Source organism: Chlamydotis macqueenii, chromosome 3, assembly GCF_036417535.1.
Source record: "Chlamydotis macqueenii isolate bChlMac1 chromosome 3, bChlMac1.mat, whole genome shotgun sequence".
Lineage (NCBI taxonomy): Eukaryota > Metazoa > Chordata > Aves > Otidiformes > Otididae > Chlamydotis > Chlamydotis macqueenii.
The window spans coordinates 101,790,119-101,811,545 of NC_141558.1; the positions used below are offsets into that span (position 1 = coordinate 101,790,119).

General features: G+C 37.7%; 1 protein-coding gene across 1 annotated transcript in view; it reads left to right on the forward strand.

The window, feature by feature from the left end:
• PDE10A (phosphodiesterase 10A) overlaps window positions 1-21,427 on the forward strand; it is a 187,448-nt gene that overhangs the window by 131,243 nt on the left and 34,778 nt on the right. The window contains exons 6-10 of the mRNA XM_086743459.1: window positions 7,333-7,473; window positions 10,789-10,944; window positions 13,754-13,804; window positions 15,294-15,352; window positions 18,050-18,101. Coding sequence (XP_086599585.1) covers window positions 7,333-7,473; window positions 10,789-10,944; window positions 13,754-13,804; window positions 15,294-15,352; window positions 18,050-18,101 — 459 coding nt within the window. The remainder of the gene's footprint in view (window positions 1-7,332; window positions 7,474-10,788; window positions 10,945-13,753; window positions 13,805-15,293; window positions 15,353-18,049; window positions 18,102-21,427) is intronic.

Here is a 21,427-nt window from a genome sequence, read left to right on the forward strand (position 1 = left end):
AACAACTGAGCCGTTTGTGAAATGGTGAGCAAAACACGTTTGCGGTTCAAATCCAGCCCTGGCAAACTTTATGTAGTTAATTGAATGGTTTCTAGCCTTTGTAGGTTAGGATTTGGTGTTGTGCCGGATTCCCATGGGCTACACACCAACAGCCTCTAGAAAAATGGCATTAATTACACCTGTAGTTGACCTCTTCATTAGAAGAGCCAAAGACTGAAAGCACCTGAAAACTGTAGGTACTTTCTTACTACTGTTGGAATGTCTGCTGATGGTGTTGTGTTATGAGACTTGAGCTACTCTTCGTCTGTTCTTTTACTGGGATTTTAATCTGCATCCTTTGTCAAGCATTAGATTTTCACTAGAAAAACTAGCCATGAGGCCAAGTTACGACTGCATGACAAGATGAACATCAGTAATTCTTCATGTGTGTGCTCTTAGCTGTTACAGATGAGGAGTACTGAGGGTTTTTTTCAACCACAGTAAAAGAGGTTCAGGATAAGTTACTTTATAATTTCAACAGACTGTGTGCGTGGCACCAAGAAAAGAGCACCAGAAGCCATGATATTATGGCTTACCTAATATATACTAATTTTGTTATGTATCTGAAGCCAAATTTGCTATGTTTAGCTGTGAATTGAGATTGCTGTCATTTTGATATCCCTTGAAGATCACAGTGTACATCATTCTACATTCCTGTAGGCTGGAAGACTTGTTAGTATATTAGCATTTTAAAAAGACATTAGATATTACAATATATTGCCTATACCTGAAGTGCCTATGAAATATAAAAGGATGAATTTTGTTACATTAGTCTACGTTCACCAGTGGTTGAACCTTTGTTATGCTTGTCATTTGTTTTGGACTTTTCTGTTTCATTTTTTTAAGCACCTCTTACTCTCTGTGGTCATGATAAGGCCCACAATAAGTGGATTCCAAGCCACACAGTAACATCTGTCAAAACTAATAGGAGTTTTTTTGGCTGGAGACTTTATCAAAGTGAATTAAGAGATTAAACTAGCAGGGAAGGAATAATTTTGAAGATTTTGTGCCTAGCAGGAACAATCTGTCCTGTCACAGAAGGCATGAAAGGAAGCACCACGTGTGCTCTGAGGTTCCAATAAGGCATAGGAGGTTTCTGGTGTCAGACTTCAGTGTTCTCCTGCCTAACTACGTTTAAAGGAAGAAGTCCATCACTGTATGGAAATTGTTGTAAAAAGATTGGTAATAGGGTTGTTGAGTTTGATGTAGGTAAGACACTGCCTTTGTCTGGAAGCAGGCGAAACAGGTGAAAATAGAGAATTGTAGGATCCTGAGGGCTGCCAGGTGCCAGAAGCTGGAAGCTTCCAAAGGATTTACTCTCTAAGCTAATGTTTGCTCTTTTGGTAGTTTATCAAACCCAGAGTGACTCTCCCATCTTGGTTGCCTTCTCCCTCATTGTCAGCAAAGATGTCTAATGCTCTGTCTACACTAGATGTCTTTATTACTTAACTTCTACCAGGAGAGAGACAGTTAGATTGCAACGTCAGTAAAGAGCTGTTGATGTTTGTCTCTTTCCGATACCGACTTACATTCTCACTGCAAGTGGTTATAGCAGCAGAAGATACTGTGAGCAGTGCACAGGGGTCCTGCTGTCTCCTCAGCCTTTTCCTTCCACTGCATTGTGAGTTATCAGTATAGTATTTGGGAAATGATGGGACTTTATAGTCTCATATTTCCTTTTTTATTGACTGTGTATTTTTTAAGTTGCGGTTGAAAATCCACTGGTTCCTTATTTTGATTATTAATCACTGTTCGGTGTCATTACCAGCAATGTAAACAGTCTGTTTTGGAAGTAAGATATTCAAACTAACTAAAGAAATGCAAGTAATTTGAAAGAGCTCAATCTATCATTTCTTCATTTATTTGTGAAGCTGTATACAATATATCTGATGTCTGCATGGGAACATTTCTAATTACCCTTTGAGCTAGTGAAGGATGATTTGAATGTGTATTTGCAAATTAAAAGAATGCTGGAGTGATTCATGGTTAGAAGAGAGTGGGTGAGCCCCAAATTTTATTATTACTATGGTACATTTTATTTCATAAGTATTTTCTTAAGCAAAAGGAAAAACGGGAAATGTGAGCTGGATAGGTGATGTCAAAAACCTGGTGTTTTTGGACAATGGTAATTAAAGAGATTCCCTTGAAGCTATGTCTCTGGGGTGCCTCAGGGATTATTTCAGTAACATGCTGGAGTAGAGTACAGCACAGCTTTTCTGTTCCTGCTGCGTTTGGTTTGGCTAACCTTGCCATTGATGGCTTCTAGGATTCAAAAGCTTTGTTAACAAAACACCAACAAAACTTGAGAAATATCCACAAGCTTAATTGACAATAAATGTTTAAACTCATTCAAATTTAAATTGATCATCTGTATGTATCAATAGTCATGAAACTTTTAGATGTATATAAAAAGTCAATGTGGAATGGTAGAAGCTTATGGACCAGTTACATCTTATTTATATATGGTTATGAGAAAATTTGCCTTTATTTTTAGTAGTGCTACATGGTCAGGATAAGATTATCAATTGTTCCATGGCCTTGGAGATCAAGGGTGGTTGTTTGAGATCTAGATGGAAATCTGTCCTTGCACAATCACACTTCATGGTGTCAACACAGGTTTTTGGCCATTGAAGATCCAGTGAAGGCCTTTTCTGCAGAAAAATACATATATGTGGAAGAAGTGAGTTCTTTGTTTTCTGGCTAAAGTTGCTGTTTGGTTTTGTCTTTTTTTTTTCCTTGTATTTTGTTTTGAGAAGCTGTTTCTGAGAAGAGAAAGATTAATATTTATTTATGGGCATGACTCAGGACATCAGTGTGGAAAAGCACATTTTATACACAGAAGTTAAATAACACAGTTACTTTGCTGAGGATCACACGTTGCTCTCTTGGCACAAAGAACCTAATATGTCTTAAGAAAAAGTAAGAAGAATGATGTGAATAAAAGTGTTAATCTTTGGAGAGATCAACTTTTGTCTCCAATGTCCTGTTAATTTAATTTGAGTGATTCCACTACTTAGACTATATAATTCAGTCTTTAAACATTGTGCTTCATCTCTTACATTTTGCAATGCTCTGCAATATGAATCACCTTTTCATTCTTGAATATGTTGTAGTGTTACTGTTCCAACCATAAAAGTACTTTTTTAATAGTAAATCTTTTTCTACAAGCATATAGTATAGCAGGTCAAACATTTGTGAAGATATGTATTTCACTATTTCTGTGCCCTTTAATATCCGAAACCTTTTACTAGCTGCTTTGATTTTTTTTAAAATATTTTATATCAGAATGCTGATTTAAATAGAATCATAGAATAGTTTGGGTTCAAAGGGACCTATAAAGGTCACCTAGTCCAACCACCCTGCAAGAAGCAGGGACATCTCCAACGAGATCAGGTTGCTCAGAGCCCCATCCAACCTGGCCTTGAAAGTTTCCAGGGATGGGGCATCTGCTGCCTGTCTGGGCAACTTATTTCAGCATTTCACCACTCTCATTGTAAAAAATGGTCTGAATCTACCTCCGTTTTACCTTGTGCTATCGCAACAAGCCCTACTAAGGAGTTTCTCTCCATCTTTCTTATGAGCCCCCTTTAGGTAGTGGAAGGCTGCTATAAGGTCTCCCTGGAGCCTCCTCTTCTCCAGACTGAACAGCCCCAACTCTCTCAGGCTGTCAATAAAATAACTCATCAGCTGTGGTTTCTTCAGTTTTATTAGAATAATGTAGGGTTTTTTTCAGATTGTGAGGTGCTTTTCTTGGATCTGTTATGTGAAGTGTTCTTTTTCATTCTACGTAAGTGTGTGTAAAAACATGAAACTGAAGCTTATGAAGGCAAGTAACTGTGAAACTAAGCTTTCATTTAAGAACTATACGTATCTTTATTTTGTTAGATTATAAGAAAGTAAGAATAAATGGAGCTTTTTGTTCTGGTAAATTGAGCAGGCTTGTTCTGGCAGATTGAATGTACTGATTTAATAGTTTTTGTTTGGGTTTTGTATATGTGTGTTGCTTTTTTTTTGGTAGCATGTTCTTGTAGTTCATATGGAAAATAAACATTATGCCTTGTCCAGTGTCTTTCGTTGCTAAAGGCCACTCTTTAAAGAAGCTATGAGTGTAAGTGGGTTTGAAGAATAAGGTTGAGGTTTTAGATTAGAATAAACAGAAAATTTCAAGATTTAATGCACTTGGACCATTATGCAAGACATCAAAATGGAGTAGACACTGTGCATGTTCGGTGGATCTACTCTGTGGATGAAGTATCTTTCCTTCCAACTGTATGAAATAAATATGCTGAAATGACTTGTCAGAGCTGAAATACTGTATGGTAACTCTATTTTTTCTTTTAAGGTAGTTAGTTCTCATCTATATTACAATATTAGCAAATGAATAACTGGATGGAAAACTCTCTTGCTTGTCTTGCTGAACTTTTTGAGGCTGCTTGATTTTCTGCTTAAGAACAAGACAAATACTCAGTTACTGGTTTTGTCAGGATCTTGAGTGTTTTTCTTTCGAACTCACTAAATGCCCTAACCGTTGGACTACTAATTCTTCTTGGACAGGCTTCACTCTTGTTTTGGCTCTGAATTCTGTACTTTTCTTTGACCATTTGTTTTCCCCTCAGCTTGAAGTCCAACTTTCTCCTTCCAAAATGCTGTCAATCCATTACAGCTAAGATACCTTCTTCTCTGCAGGAGTACCTGCATGTGGTGCATTAGAGTGCATCTCCTTAGTTTCTGAACATTTCACTGTGTTCTTTTTGGAAATGTTTAGTATATTTTATACTGTGCCTTGCCTGTTTGCAGAATAAAGAAATGATAATTGTAAGAGGCTGCATCTCGTATCATCTCTTCATTTTCCTACAGCTGACAGTCACTGAATTTTCACATGTGGATTGTACCTTGAATATTTTGTGCTAGAAAACAGCCCCTATTTAGTAATTTGCCTGGTCTCACAAGGTCCAAATCGGTAACTATCAATCTCTGAAGTCTGTCTCCTTTCTTTCACGCCTTCTTTGTCTTGTCATCCATTTGGTGGCTCACTCTAGTTCTAAGCCATAGTGCAAGGCATTCTGTAGGCTGTGTGGTGAGCTGTGAAGTTCATACTCAAGTGGTAATGGGAGCCTCAGCTACAATAATCAAAACCACCCAGCTTACACAGGAGTTGTAATAATGCATAGTTAGAGATCATAAGGTGCTCAGGTGCTATAGTGATACTGACCTCACAGGTCTAGGAGAGCGAAGTAAGAGAAACGTCATTGATTTCATAATGCTAGATTTCACTTAATTTCTTTAATGAATCAGGACCATCTTTTTTTTTTTTAAATTGTTTTGTTTTGTTTTGTTTTTTTCTGCAGGGAATTAAGTGTGCATATAATGGCCTAATATTTAAATAATAACAATTTCAGTGCGAAGCTCCCTGCTTACTGCTAAGCCTAAGCTGAAATCTTACTTGAACTAAAATGTCTTTGTTCAGTCTTTCAAGGCTACGCTGCATTCTGAACTACTGCAATCTGGAGTATCTGTGCACCTGCTTTTGTCTACTGCTACAGAAACCCTTGTGAATGATAAATGTGGGAGACAGATTAGGTGTCATTAATATTAATTACTATAACCGTTGATGCTGTAGAATCTTGGGTGATTGACCCTCGTAGCAGCCCTAATTAAAGCAAAGTCTGATAGTAAAATTAATCAGTACAAAGGAGTGGCACAACCCGAGGCCATTCTTAGCGGGAATGTTAGTAATACATTGTGTGATGGCACTATCATCTGTCTGTGGTATTAAATACATAAACTAAATGGAACTAACTATATAAATAAAAATATCTATTTTCCTAGCAAGGATCTTTGCTTAAAATGTTTCATCTTAGTTCATAGGCTTTAAGTTCATAATTTAAAAATCATATAACTGTTTAGCAGTAGATTTACTTACTACAGGAGCTCTCTGTATATACTCCTGGTCTTACAAATGTATTGGTGAAATAATTTGGATAATTGATTATAGTAAATAAGAAAACAGAATTTGCTAACAGAAGGTGGATGTCTGAGGTGGTGCTTTAGTTGTGCTAATATTAAAAATGTATAAGGGGAGATGGCTCAAGAGATTAGGAGATTAAGCTAAAGTCTTGGAAATACATATTTGATCCTTGCTGTTCTAACACTTTGGGTAACCTTTGCCTTATCATTTATTCTTCTTGTGCCTAAGTTCCCTTTGTGTTTCAAGGGTAATGGCTCTGCTATGCTGAATAGAGTGTGGCAGTGATAAATGCTTTAAGATTTTGAGAGTCCCTGGGACTCTGTAGCCTTAGGAGACACAAAAATTGATGGTTGTAAGGAGACAAAGATAGAAAAATGAAACAGAAGATGAAACTTTTTGCTTGTAAAATGAACTATTCCTGCTGATTGCATTGCAGACAGGGAGTTTTTTGTGGTTTTGTGATTTTAAAATCGGTTGTAACTAACAGATTGCTCCTTTGCATGTTGTCTGAGGGGAAAAACAAAGGAAAATTGTAAAGAGACTGTTATGGGGACATTGTTTTCCAGCACTCTACTGTTCCATAAAGTTTATCTTTTCATGCAAAAATTAATGAATTTTTGGATTTGAAGAGTGTTTGGCATACAGAAGGGTTTGCAGGTTCAAACTTTATATGTGTGTTTCCTTTTCTTTTTTTAAATAGTATTTACTATCCCATTCATTCTAGTGGTGTTAACTTGTTTAATATTTTTGTTATAGGAATATTATCAGATGTTTCTGGATAAGTTTCATGATGTAAATGTTGTCATACCTGACTTTTCAACAAATGGGACAGTTTAGGTAGGCAGCTAGTAAGACAGGTGTTTCTTCTAGTAAAGGGGAGCAATGCAGTCACTTGGATTTCAGGAAATATAATGTTAGGATAATTGTGAAATTAACTTTCCTTGGGATGAGATAAACAACAAATTTAAAGATTATCTCTACTTTTTGAGTAGAGATCTTTCTCTTACAGGGTAATATTTTCCTCTGTGAGTCTATGTGTGTACTGTGTGTTCAAGGTAAACACAATCCAACCCTGATACAAGTGATGATTGACTTCAGCAGAGGGGTTATCCACTGTCTGAATGGTAACTTTAGAGTGGGATTTCCTAAGATTTCAAAACAGTTAAGCAAACTTTATCCAACTACATTTCATTGTCAAAAGCTTCTCTACATTATCTACTTTATTCAGTCCTTTACACTACATGGGTAGCACTGTAACTCTGTAAAAGTAACCATGCTTTCTAATTGCATTCTTTTCTTTTTCTTTTTTTTTTCCTTCTAACTAGAGTCTGTGTGTATTTACACCACCAGGAGCTAAAGAAGGACAACCGCGGCTCATTCCTGCAGGGCCCATTGCACATGGCACTACAGTATCTGCTTATGTAGCCAGATCCAGAAAAACGTTGTTAGTAGAAGATATTCTGGGGGTAAAAAGCTTTCTCTTTTTAATGAGATGATTACAGCATGTTCTTAGAATGAATATTTTGATGCTGAAATGTTTATTGAGCTGAATGTATAATGATAGAATTTACATCTGTCTTGCTACTGAGAAAATAAATTGGAGTTTGGATTAGCTTGATGGAATAATTTCATAATATCCCTCTTTTTTTGTGGGGTTTTTTTTATATTTTTTTTTTGGTTGTCAGATAAGGGAAGTAATGGTGCCATAGAGGGAAAAAAAAAACTATCAGTCACAATTCCTGTCCTCCTGTTCTTGAAATACTTAGTGTGTCAATCTGAAACAAGAAGAGTTCCATATACTCAGTCAAAGTTTCATTTGATAATGATGCAGGTCTCACACTGACAAGAATGTCAATCAGAATTCTGGATTTTGATCTCTGCTTTACTAATGTAAAGCTAAAATACTTACAGTATCAGCAGACCTCCCATGAAAGACACACTAACACTAATGTGTTACACACTGATCTCAAAAACCAGGCCTTTGTCCATAAGAGGATTCAGAAAATCCTAAGGTGATATTCTAATAATTCTTGGCTCTCTGTAAGTCTGTCCTTTTAAAGTTTTTTAACAACTTCATCCTCTAGTTGCATCAATGGAATTGTATGAAACTATTATTTAAACTGTACTTTATGAGAACACTGTATCATCAACTGGTTAGGAGAACACCAAGGAAGTTTAAATTCTTCTCTCTTCTATTCTGCCTTTTTGAGTTCTGTCCAGAATAAGGCTTTTGATAATGTGGCAAAAACTGGACATTGCTATCTCTATTTTAAAAAAATATTTCTTTAAAATAAGTATGACCTTTGAGCAAACCTGGGCTATAAACAAAATACCAAATGCCTAATGTGAGTACACTTAAACAGAACCACAAAAACAAAAGGCAGAAGCTGCTTTCGCTGTAGTAACAGTCAGTGCTTTCTATATACCCTGGTATGTAAAGATTTTATGTTGTTAGGGTTTTTCAGTCACACACAGGGCTTGAATTGTTAGTGGTAATTTCCAACTAATATAATGATATCCTTGTAAAATCAAAACACACAGCCCTCATATACATTCAAAGTACAATGGGAGGGGTAGTGGAGAGTAGTTTGGGACTTACTTGTTGGTTTTACAGTATCAATGGATTATTGATTGAACAGGGAGATTCATTTCAGGGACATTGTTTGCCTTCATGTGGTTTTAGTAGCATCTCAAAAGTGAAGGGGAAGCTCTTGCAGATAGACTTGCCAGCCCTTTTTTTGTGAGGATAGAATTAAAAAGTGAAAGCAGGAGGCTCATGTTGCAAAGTGCTTCCCACTCTCTTTTGTCTGTTATTTGTTCCTAGCTGTTCAGTTTGATTGTCATCTTAGTAATTAAGGTAGAGATTACTTGCTGTTTTCTTTGAGAAAGCAGAGATTTTGATCAGCTTTGAAGAAGTGTCTGTCTTGCCTAAGCACAGCGTGCAGGGAACATCTGGTACGAATCAAGTACTGAAGGACTGATGTGCAACTAAGTGGGTCTTGCACGCTTCACATCGGCTAGCTACTGCCTAACTGTAGCATCCAGGTGGTTTCTCAGGTCTTTGTGAGTTTTTCTTCATGGGGAACTGACGATGTAAAGCCTTGGACATTCCCTATGTAGATTAAAAGCTGGGCCCGGCCCTGTTCAACATCTTTGTCGGCGACATGGACAGTGGGATAGAGTGCACCCTCAGCAAGTTCGCCGGTGACACCAAGTTGTGTGGTGCCATCGACACGCTGGAAGGGAGGGATGCCATCCAGAGGGACCTTGACAGGCTGGAGAGGTGGGCCCGTGCCAACCTCATGAAGTTCAACCAGGCCAAGTGCAAGGTCCTGCACCTGGGTCATGGCAATCCCAGGCACAAATACAGGCTGGGTGGGGAATGGATTGAGGGCAGCCCTGAGGAGAAGGACTTGGGAGTGCTGGTGGATGAGAAGCTCAACATGAGCAGGCAATGCGCCCTTGCGGCCCAGAAGGCCAACCGCATCCTGGGCTGCGTCAAGAGAAGCGTGGCCAGCAGGTCAAGGGAGGTGATTCTCCCCCTCTACTCTGCCCTGGTGAGACCCCACCTGGAGTACTGTGTCCAGTTCTGGAGCCCCCAACACAAGAAGGACATGGGTCAGTTGGAGAAGGTCCAGAGGAGGGCCACGAAGATGATAAAAGGGCTGGAGCACCTTTCCTATGAGGACAGGCTGAGGGAGTTGGGGCTGTTCAGCCTGGAGAAGAGGAGGCTCTGGGGAGACCTGATAGCAGTCTTCCAGTACCTCAAGGGGACCTACAAGAAAGATGGGGAGAGGCTGTTCAGTAGGGCCTGTTGCGATAGGACGAGGGGTAATGGTTTTAAAATAGAGGGAAGTAGATTTAGATTGGAAATTAGGAAAAAATTTTTCACAATGCGAGTTATAGAACACTGGAACAGGTTGCCCAGAAAGGTGGTGGAGGCCCCATCCCTGGAAACGTTCAAGGCCAGGTTGGATGAGGCTCTGAGGAACCTGATCTAGTTGGGGATGTCCCTGCTCCTTGCAGGGGGGTTGGACTAGATGACCTTTGAAGGTCCCTTCCAACTCTAACCATTCTATGATTCTATGAATTTGGGCCTTTTACAGCAACTGGTAGGATTACTGTAACATTTGTTCCTGTAACTTTTGCACCCATTTATTCAGGATGCATAAGCAAGGGAAGAAGAGAGATTCTTATTCTCATGCATAATTTTTTGGGAACACATTTTCCTCCACAGGAGTTGGTTGAGGATTATAGCTCTGTATAACCTAAAGCCTTAGCCTCAGGTTTCAATTTTTGTTCTTTTGCAAGCAGTGCTGTGTGCTTGGTAACACTGAAATCTGAGCAGTCCACTTGATAATTACAAATGCTTTGGGGGTTTTTATGAGGGGAAAGTGGGTGGTAGAGTAGTGTTGCTTGTTTAGGTTTTTACTTAATCTGGACTGACATTAGCAATGAAGTCCTGGCTTTGCTGCCTGCAAGATTAGAGAAAATGTATTGTAAAAACACACCCAAAGCTGAGTCTAATATCACAACTGATTCTGACTTTACATCAATAAGGTTATCTGTATATGTAAATTAATGCTGAGACTTTTTTATTGCATTTTTTAAATAGATGTCTTAATACTGTGTGTAAATTATACTGAGAGATATGAGTTTTACAGAATTTTATCATTTCCCTGCAGATTTGATCAGCCAGGAGGGGGAGGAAAACATCAGTCTATCTTTCCTGCTAATGTTATGATATTTACATTTTATCAGATTATGTTTACATTTTCTAGGATGAGCGATTTCCCAAAGGTACTGGACTGGAATCAGGGACTCGTATCCAATCTGTTCTGTGTTTGCCAATTGTCACTGCAATTGGTGACCTAATTGGTATCCTGGAGCTTTACCGTCACTGGGGCAAGGAAGCCTTCCACCCTAATCACCAAGAGGTGAGTTCATGTGCAGCCTTTCCCCACAATGCTCAGCACTTCAGCCTCTTCAGACTTTCTTCTTTCACTCTTCACATGTGTTTTTTACCTTTTTTGTACTTGGTTTTTGTTCTCATCAAATGTTACTTATTCAAAAAAATAGGTAGTGATTTGTATTTTCAGTCACAGGAGGTAAAATTTACATGTACAAGTACAGGAACACATCAAGAATTTTACCTTGTGTTCTTTTGTGGAAAACCAGTTCAAGATTTCTTTATTGATTATAAACTCAGTACAGAGTTGTTAAAGAAGTTAACACAGAGCAGGTGAATGAAGTGTAAGTGTAAATCATGTCAAAAACTGAAATCACTTTATATAAAAAGGACACTGCTGAGTTATTCTGAGTTTCAATTTGAACTTCCTAGTAAAGCTTTATCTTACAGTATGGAAAGATTTATTTATTTGTTTACTTTTTTGATGTGGCTTCTCAAGTGAATGAGCCCTATTGTAAAACATAATGTTGCAACATTGTAGCAACAGTATTGTAAGTCTAAATGCTAGGTCTCACAGGAGGGGAAAGTGATTTTATTTAAAAAACAAAAAATCAAGCAAAAGAGATTTGGTGTACTTGCATTCACATTCTTACATCCACACACTCTCAGGCACTAAGATGTGTGTGTCTAGGTGATTTTTCCAAGAGTCGTGCACAGAGATGCATGTATCCAAGCAGTCTCTCCAGGATGCCTTGCAATGACATGGAGGACAAAGGATGCCAGCTGTTGAGTCCTTATGTCTCCTGGTTTCTTCCTAGGTTGGCAAACATCTGCTGGTTTTGGGTCAACCTTTTCTTTAGCCTTTAGGAGCTGACATCTTTTGTCTCTAGCCTGTCCCATTGTTGAGTGAGTTGTCAAGATTTACTGTCCTTTGTCTCCTGATCTAGAGGTCCTTAGAAATTGTGTGTACATGTGCTGGTACTTGGATGACCTGCTAATCTGGGTGCCATTCATAAAGATCTCTTCTGTTGTTTTGTTTTGTTGGTTTTTTTTTTTTTTTTTCCTTCTGATGCTTCCTCATCCAGATATTCCCATTCATAACCATCTTCCCATTTCCATGACTGTTCTCTGCACTGCACGGTTTACTGTATTTATATAAGACAAGTGTAGTTATGTTGCCCATAAATGTCCATTTGTCAATCCAAAGTTATGAGCTGCTAGCCAAGTCCAAACAAATTTGAAAATGGAGCAGGTATCTCAAAGGCTGTCACTGTATTAAAGGTGTTAGAAGAACATCTTATCTCTCGTGTCTGGGTGAGAACCCTTGTTGTGTCCCATCTGCACATTAAGATGGCTCTCATGTTAAGATCAATGTACCATCAATTTCTCTCTGTACCCTTCCCTAGGGAAGGGAAACTGAACACAGAGGTTAAGACATAATGGGGTGAGTTCTAGCCAGATCTGTTGTCTCAGTAGTGGTACAAGATGCACCGTGGAGCAGTTTAGCTGTACTGAACAGGAATTATTCTTGTTAAAAGAACAGGAAATGTGCAGACAAGAGATACTAAAACTAGCCCTCCTAAGGAAGGAAAAACCAGCAATATTTGTCAATTGTATATTGTTTAGCAGTAACCTAAGTAGCCTAGCATACATGCGATGCTCTTGCACGTATTTTTTGTTGGGCAGTCAATGTTGCTTTAGCCTCAGTGTTGCACCTGGTATTTTTTCACCAGTAAGTAGAAGTCATGGTAGGGGACTGCATTAGTATGGCTGTGCCAATGTCCCTGCTCCCACAACAAAGAACGGGCATTCATAGAAAGCCAGGCCTCGTTAATTCTGCTGCTTACACACAATGCATTTATTTTTTAAAATTATTCTATTACATTAATCAATCTGCAGTTAAGATGGGTCTCAGACATACATTGTTCTGTGCAAATATGAATCTTTTATGTTATATGAAATACCTTCTGTAAATTAAGCTCATGAGTGTTCTACTTGGAAAAGACTAGCTGCTAAATAAAAGTATTTTATTAGTAAATTTAAAATATGTTAAGGTCACTTTCTGAGTGTTCTAATGCATTCTTTTCATTTCTAGGTTTCAGAAAGCCTTTGGATACTATTAGGAGTTTTTATAAAATGCGTACAATGTGTTCTGTTTAAAAAAAAAAACAAAAACAAAAACAAAACCTTAGGTATGCAGCAGGAGACCTCTTGTACTCCTGTCATCTGTGTTCCTGTAAAGCTCCTGTGTTTCAAGGACAGGAGATTATGCATGGTAGCCCATCTTATTTAACTGGAGTTCACATGACGTTTATTTGAAATGTTGCCTGGAAACTGTCATACTTAAACACGGAGGGATCAGGTCTGGCTCTTCTGCCACCAGAATGGTAGTGAAAGAAACAGCGTCTGTTTGCAGCTGGAATAGCTGTGGCTGAGGAGATACAGCCCCAGAAAGGCGTTACGGAATATTTTATTTCTATGGTAGCTGCCTTTCAACAATGCACATAATGCAATTTTTAAAGCCCTTGGCTTATGGAGTGTTTATTTTGATGTATTTCTGAGCTGTACCGCTTCTGAAGAGCATTGGTAAGCATTTTTTTTTTTTGATACAGAATGTGAGAATTGTTCTCTTGTGACGGAATGTACCTTACTAAAATTGAAACACTTGCAAGTATGCTGTGACTTTCACAAAGTAACTATCTTCCCACAAATTGTTACTGCCTGCCTGGCTGAAAGAGCTCAGTCAATTTACTTAGCAGCTAGCTAGAGAAAACGAGCACCTAACTGATGTGCAGTTTTCAAGTTTTCTTCAGTTAGTTTCTTCTCTTTTGTTTCAGGTTGCAACAGCAAATCTTGCATGGGCTTCAGTAGCAATACATCAAGTACAAGTAAGTGTGGGTGGTTTTTCATTTTGTCATTGTGTAACCCTTCTGCCAGCAGTTGGTTAGTAGAGGCATGATTTATGATCAAATTTAAGTGGAGGTCACCACTAAAACATTTATTCAAGCCCCTTTCCTGAACCTGGGAAAAATATGCTAACATTTTTGGTGTTCATTGAGCTAGTTTTCCTTGCTTGCAATCATGGATCAAATACCTTAAACGGTATTTTTACTAAAGGAAAAAGAAACTTTAACAAAGTAGAAAATAGTTGTTAAAGCAGAATTATAACAACTTTGCAATTTTTTTTTTGCTAGGCCAACTGGTTGCTTTCCTCCTATTTCACTTTGAGTATTCACTTTGAGTTTATTAGGGGTTGCTTGCTAAGCCTACTTTAAGCCATCCTTGCTGGCAGCCTCGTAGTCCTGCAACTACTCCCACTAAGGATGCTTCATGCTGTCCCTGGTCGGGTGCCTAATGAAACTCTACACAGTGCAAGAAGCTCTAGCAAACCCTAGCAGCTTTGCTAATAGGTTTTGGTACTTCAGCTAATAGAAGATAGTAACACTAAAACTAAACATATTTTATCAACTCACAGGAGATGCTAAAATAGATTCTCCTGTCAGTTTATAGGAGGAAGTTTGTGACATTCTTATTTTCAAGATGTCTTTCATATATTCAGCAGAAGACTCACACAAAGATTCTTGCTTTTCTTTTCTAGACTCTAATGTTTGCCTCTGTGGTGCTGGAAGTCATTGACTTTGTTTAGGATGGTCATTCACCTTGGTACATTTAGGTAGAATTAGTTCTGTGTGATATTTTATTGTGTAAAAGGTACAAACAGTAGAGGCTTGTTTTCTTTTCTTGACCTCAGTGCTTGCTCTAGAAATATAGAGCAAGCTTTAGAGACAGTATGCAATTAAGTGAGGTAAAAATACAGTTCAAAGCTTTGCTTCACCTAACACTTTGCTTCTAAAATATAATATGCATACTATTTTTCATGTTCATGTTCACGCTGATTTCTCCCAAAGATGAGTGTATGTCATTTGCTACTTAGCTTACTTAAAGCTTGCCTGATGTCAGTCTCCAGTTGTGCCTACATGCTACTTTGCAAACTGCAAAGAAGTGGTAAAAGAATATGGTGAGGAGGAAAGCAAACTAAAATATTCAACATCTGAGAAGAGCTGAGGGTCTGGATGATGGGATGTAGTTAAGTTGATTCCATAACCGCATTCAGTGGCAGCCTTCGAGGCAGCGTGAACAAGTGTAACAACCAACGCCTTTCAGAGAGCTTTAAGAAAGATGTTACTGCCATTTGACAGTTTTAACTCATCAGTTAGCTAAGATTGAAGCCCAGCACACAAATACAGCTTTTAGTTTTATGCCATTCTGTAACATATGTATGTACTGGTAGTAGTATTTTTCCATACACGTTAAGCAGGTAGACTGCATGACTTCAGTTTCCCTCTGACTGGCAAATGATGCGATCTGTGCTTCCAGGTGTGCCGGGGCCTTGCCAAGCAGACTGAACTGAATGACTTCTTGCTTGATGTATCAAAGTAAGTGTGCTTTGCAGTATAACCTCATCAGTTTATTTTGATGAGCTTTTTTAACTTGGCTCTTTCAATTCAGCTGTTTAACACTGTAGCTCACAAACTTGTGTGAAGCCATACCTTGGAGGATGGGCAGACTTCAGCACGGGGACAAGAACAAGTGGTGTATACCTGTGTGTATACCTGTTTAAACTTTTTTTTTTTTTTGTGGTGGTGATGCTGCACATCCAATTACACCTTACAGAATTTGTTTACTCTTGTGGTCTTCTGCATGGATTTTTTTCTTTTTTTCCCCTCCTCTCTTCTGTTAGAGTTAAATGTGACCCTCTTTTGAGAAGTGACAAAAGGCTTGCCTTCTCTTTTCATGGCCAATTTTAGAAGGTTTGAAAGGACTTTATGAAAAGTAAGCTTGCTTCAACTTCCCCATCCTCTTTTTTTTTTTTTTTTTTTTTTTTTTGACATGCGTGTATATGTGCACTTACATCCACAAGTGTATGTCCTTTAGGGATATATCCTTGAGGAATCAGAGCTGCCGCACAGTTGTTGTTCTGCATTTTCTGGAGGCTCTATTTGCATCTTCAAAGACTGTAACTGCATGTAGTATGTTCTAGTTTAATATCTTGTCACAATAAATGCAAGATGAAAGTGAAAACAACACAGAGTATGAAAGCTTGGGCTTAGACTTGCAAAGTCAATTTAGCGTCTTAGGTGATCTTCTCTTCCTTCATCCCTTTTTCTTTATTGCCTCTATTAGCATCTGTAAACAGTAGAGATAGCCAATGTCTAGATACCAAGACAAACCAAAGCTGTACTTTCGGTGTATCAGTCTGAGGTGCTTAACAGTGTTTTACCAAATTAGTTGGTTGAAGAATTTCTAAGTGCATCACAAAAGACTGATGATACTGTGGAAAAATGAAGTGTCTCAGATTTTTACAGTTACAAACACTTCTATGCATCTTAATGAACAGTTCTCAAACTGATGAGATCAGATGATGTCCAAGATTCCTATGCCATTGCTCAAGAACGCAGGCAGCCGAGTTGCCCTGGCTGGAATGGGGAGTGATACACCCCAGGGAGGAGTCTGCCTCTTGCAAGGAGGGCATGCTGGCAGTATCCAGATGTTTTTCCTAGCTTTTTTTTTTTTTTCTCAGAGATGACCTTTTTTTCTAAATTTCAGCTTATGTTCAGAGTGTGTCTCCTAAAGGGCACTCTCATCATTCCCTTGCCAGAGCTACCTACTTGCTGCAGTGTCTTGCACTGTTATGTTCCTTTCCAGAGTGCTTTTATATTACTAACATCTGTACTGAGCTAGTGTATCAAAGAACTGTGGATCTACCCAATTTTATGGGGTGGCAATTTACTTTTGGTAGATAATACTGAGATTGTTTTAAAGAACTTTGTAATTATTTTAAAAATTTAAGATAAAAATTAAAATACCTTTTGCAAATATTTAATACGTATTTCTAGAAAAAAAAAACTAGAAGGTAATGCTAATAAAGCATTATCAATTGCTAGAATTGTTTTCATTTTAACAAATAAGAAACCCTATGTTTTGAGCCAGAAAATTGGGATATCATTTCATAACAACTTTATGAACTTCATGCAGGTAAAGACTTGCACTAGCAAGAAAATAATTAATGTGCTCTTAGAAATGGTCTGTACCTTTTCGTACATAGAAAAAGGTTTTCCTGTTCAGTGAGGAAATTGTTAACATGCAATGTCACTGGGACATGTTGTGTAGCATTTCAGAAAGGGCATAGTAGGCAGTGCTCCACCTCTTCAGGTCCCTGACAATGTAAGACTGATGTATTATATGTTTCCTTTCCACTAGAGCCGAGCAGAACAGAGTTGTATATATGTTCAAGGCAATGGGACAATGTCTTTCTGTCTGCTGGGAACATTGTAATCTGAGGGATATTAAGACTAGACATGTGGAAGATTTAGACTTCTTTTCCTAATAAGTTTGACCTTTATCTTTCAATGTTCTTGACTGTCCTTGGACAGTTACCACTTTGCTGTGAAACTAATACCTTTTTTTTGAGTCACAAGATCAATCTTCTTTAAGTTCAACATGCTACAGCTGGGTTGATGGAGAAGACTCATTAAGAGTTTTATAAATTGTTACCTTTTAAGTAGTGTTAAGGGTTGGATAAATATGATGTGAATTTAGCTCCACTACATAGTTTTTTGTTAGTTCTCAGTACACAGTCCTCTATGGGTAAACCTGATGAGATATTTTGAAAGCATGTAGAATATGTATCAGCAGTGGAAGAAATTATTTTTTAAAATCTTTTGGATTGCTTTTCTTTTCCTTTTTGCTTCTCCTTTCAAAATTTTCAGTGTGTAAAGGGTGCCAAAGCATTTTGATACAGTCTTAGTCTTGGTCAGCAGGGGCCTATTCAATCCATGATAGGGAATGTTTTGTAGACTTCTTTTTCCTTTTCTACAAAGAAAAGTGTACATATGATAGAGAATATTCTACAATTTTGTAATTTTAGAATAATGGCTTAAAGGAACAGAGCTAGGACCGTTTCTCAATTCCCTTTTGCTGTAACAAGCCAGTGAGAGATTTTCAAGGTGCAGAGCTTTGTCCTCACCTATTTGGGCTCCACTGTTAAGCGGTTGTGAAAAAAGAGCCTACAACAGCCATTTGAGAAGTGCTTGACTAAATGCCAATATTTACTGACTTCTCTTTCTCTGCAGAACGTATTTTGATAATATAGTTGCAATAGATTCTCTACTTGAACACATAATGGTAAGTTGTCTTTTTCACTTCTAAGTTTATTAGTCTTAGTTATGAAACTCCTTCGTTCTCTTTTCCTTGAAGTAAGGCATGACATCATTGAAATATGAGCTGTTTATAAGGGACACATAATGCAAACAATATTAACATCTTGATATGTAAGAGGGTGGCAAAGGTCAGCGTGATTTTTCATTGTTGCCACAACTTTGTTTCGCAGCCTTCATAAGTAAGAGAAGACATGAGCTAAATCATTACTATTGTGTTTTAGAGAAGGCTTGAAAATTGTAACAGAAAGGCTTCTGTTTTTCTTCATTTCAGCTTGTTGTATTGATTCCTTTTCCCTAAATTCAATTTGCTACATGCTGCAAAACACTCCTGAAGCAGCTATTGTCTGTAGGAAGGACTCCTAGAGTATTTGTTTCAGTCACTGAATAAGATGTGCAAGACATCTTTTTTTTTGCTTTGCAAAAGTGTTTACGCCCATAGATGGAGTGACAGTTAGTCAATATTTTATAAAGCCCATTATAGCCAAGGCTATTGAAATAACTAAGACTGTGTTTAATTAATGAATTAAAGTAGTTCAGAAATAGATTATAATTTTTAAAATATTATTTCCTGAATAGTGTTTAAAAATACTAATGGACTGGTTGTTTGTAGCACATTTTGAGTGTTTGAAATATAAATTATGCTTTTTAGCTTTAGGCACATCCATTACATACTGCAGTTATTTTTCCTGAATGTAACTCTTAATCAGGTCTGTGATACTATTGCTTCAATTTGCATATTCAAAAAATAACTCTCCAACAGTACTCTGATACTTGCCCTAATTTTTGAAGTTATATTCTTAGCTAGGCTATTCAAAACCAACAAATTTAGAATGCAAACAATATAAAAGTGGTTTTATTTAGAAACTTGAATTAGTAATGGAAAATATTCCGCAGTGTTTGTCTTACTCTAGTTAGTACACAGTCAAGAATTCTGCACATAGAACACATTTCTGAAGATTGACTTTTCCAATTTAAATGAACTGCTTAAAAATAGCTTAGCATTTAAAAGAACTGGTGTAATATAACATATGGCTTTGAGAACAAATATTGATATTCTTCCCTGTTCTTTCCTATGAATAGAGGTCTGGTGGAAAACACAATTGGCAGTAAAATACACTTACTCTTTCATCTTCTCTTCCAACACTTGGCTGCATCATGATTCTGCATTTTAACCTGAATGGTTGTTTCATACTCGACTTCCTTTGTAAGCTGTAGCAGTTGGCTGTTTCTTGGGCCAATTAATTGAATTGTGTTTGCACATTTATTGCCATTTTCTGGGAGTGTGATTTTGTTATTATGTGGCTTATTCTGTGTCTCACAGTGAGAAAAATGTGACACTATTTCATCTCACTACTTCATCCTTTGGTGATTGCATCTAAAGTTTGTCCTGTAATAACAAAGAAAAAAATACAGAGATTTTAGCATTCTTCTCATTTGTATTTTCATTAAAATCTTTCAGCATAGATAGTGGTATAAGGTGTTTTTAGTATAGATGCAAGGAGGGGCAGCAGAAGTTCAAGCTGCCTTGCAAATTTTCTTACCTGTACGCTTGAGTAGTTAAAAGCAACCCACCCAAAAAGTGGTCCCTGGCCTCCCTATTGACCATGCAAAGCATACCTTTTGTACTGGTATTCCACTTCATCCACTGGCCTGGGTTTGAGCTAGGACTTCAGAGAAGTAAGATTTTCTCATTCCGTTAACTGTTTCTCTCAATTAGTAGTGTTTAAGCAGTTATTTTTGAAAAGCGTGAGTCATGACCAAGGTAAATTCTTGAGTCATATGCATTAGGGCACAAAAGTTCAATTGTATAAAATCAACACTGTGCTGTTGATTTTATAAAGAAATGAGATGCAGTTTCTGAGTAGGTGTAGAGTAGCTTTTACTGGACCCATTGTCCTTTTTGGCACAGTTTCTATTCACTCTGTTTTGAGCAAAGGAATAAATGGTGTGAGTGGTCAAGATCTTTAAACTTAATGCTCTAAGTGGGAAATTTTTCACAGAAGTTACCTCTTATCTTTGTAGTCTCCCTGACTTTCTACTTCTCTGATGGAGGAAATGGAAAGGAAAGCAACAGAATCTTTCCAGCCACAGATTCTTTCAGTGCAGGAGGGCCCTCCAGGTTTTGTAGAGTTTGTCTAGATGGTTTCTATGCAGCTTCCATTACACAGCTCATATGGTGCAGGATTAGAGCCTCAGAACTAATGATCTATCTTCTCATGGGGTTTTTTTGTTTGTTTGTTTGTTTTCTGCCAAGGTCTAACATTCATCTGTTTGGATTAATATGAAATGAAATATTTTAGGGGTTTTGTTTTTATTTTTGAAAGACAAGAAATAAGGAAGGAGAGAAGTTCATTCATTCATATGAAAGTCTTGAGAATTCCTAGACATCCCACATGCATGCATTGCACACCAAGATGTAGTCAGCCTCTTTCTGTGGCTAAATGACTAGATAGCTATTATACAGAATTTTTAAAAGTTGAGCGAGATCCACCTCAGATTATGCTCTACCATGAGGTTATTATGCATTCTGAGCAGATAAGGAAGATAGGAGAAATCTGAATTGGATAGAGCAGGTTCTGGAACCTAATTATCTGGCATCCTAAGTTAGCACAGTGATCCCTCTTTGACTTGGGTTCACTCTTCCCTCTTGTTCTCAGAAAGTCCATCATATGTCTTGGAAACATCTCAGGGAAGAGCTGCATTGGAAGAGCTTCCCAGGACAGGATTTTGTTCTGACAGTCGGTGCTGACTGGCAGTTAGTTTTGCTAAGATAAAACTAGCTAGTTCAAAGTATGAGAGAGACCATGCAAGTCTCTTGCTATACTGTGATACTTCCAGGACTATGTGTGGTACCTTGTGGACTTTGATTAGTTCATGTAGAACTCAGCTCATGTCTCAACTTTTGTGCAAGAACTGTCCCTAGCATCATGAGGACGCAGCCATTTCCTGTAGCACTGAATAGGGCAATCCATAGTGACACTTCTAATCCCCTCTATTTGTTCATTGTCTTATATTACAGGCACATTTAGCTTTTATAGGAACAAACGCTAGCCTCGCTGTTATGTCTGTCTTTCTGATATTCAGTAACAATATATTTGCATTGAAGATAAAGACAAAAAGCCAAAATGTTCTTAGGTCTTGCTATATCCTGTTTATTTAAAATCAAGTAAAAGTGCATTATATCTAAACATTGGGGGAGGAGAGGTACCATTTTGAAAAGCATTCCTTTTACTTGAAAAACAGTGTAATAGGAAAGCCTTTTTTCTTTTAGCAAACATTCAAGCATATAAA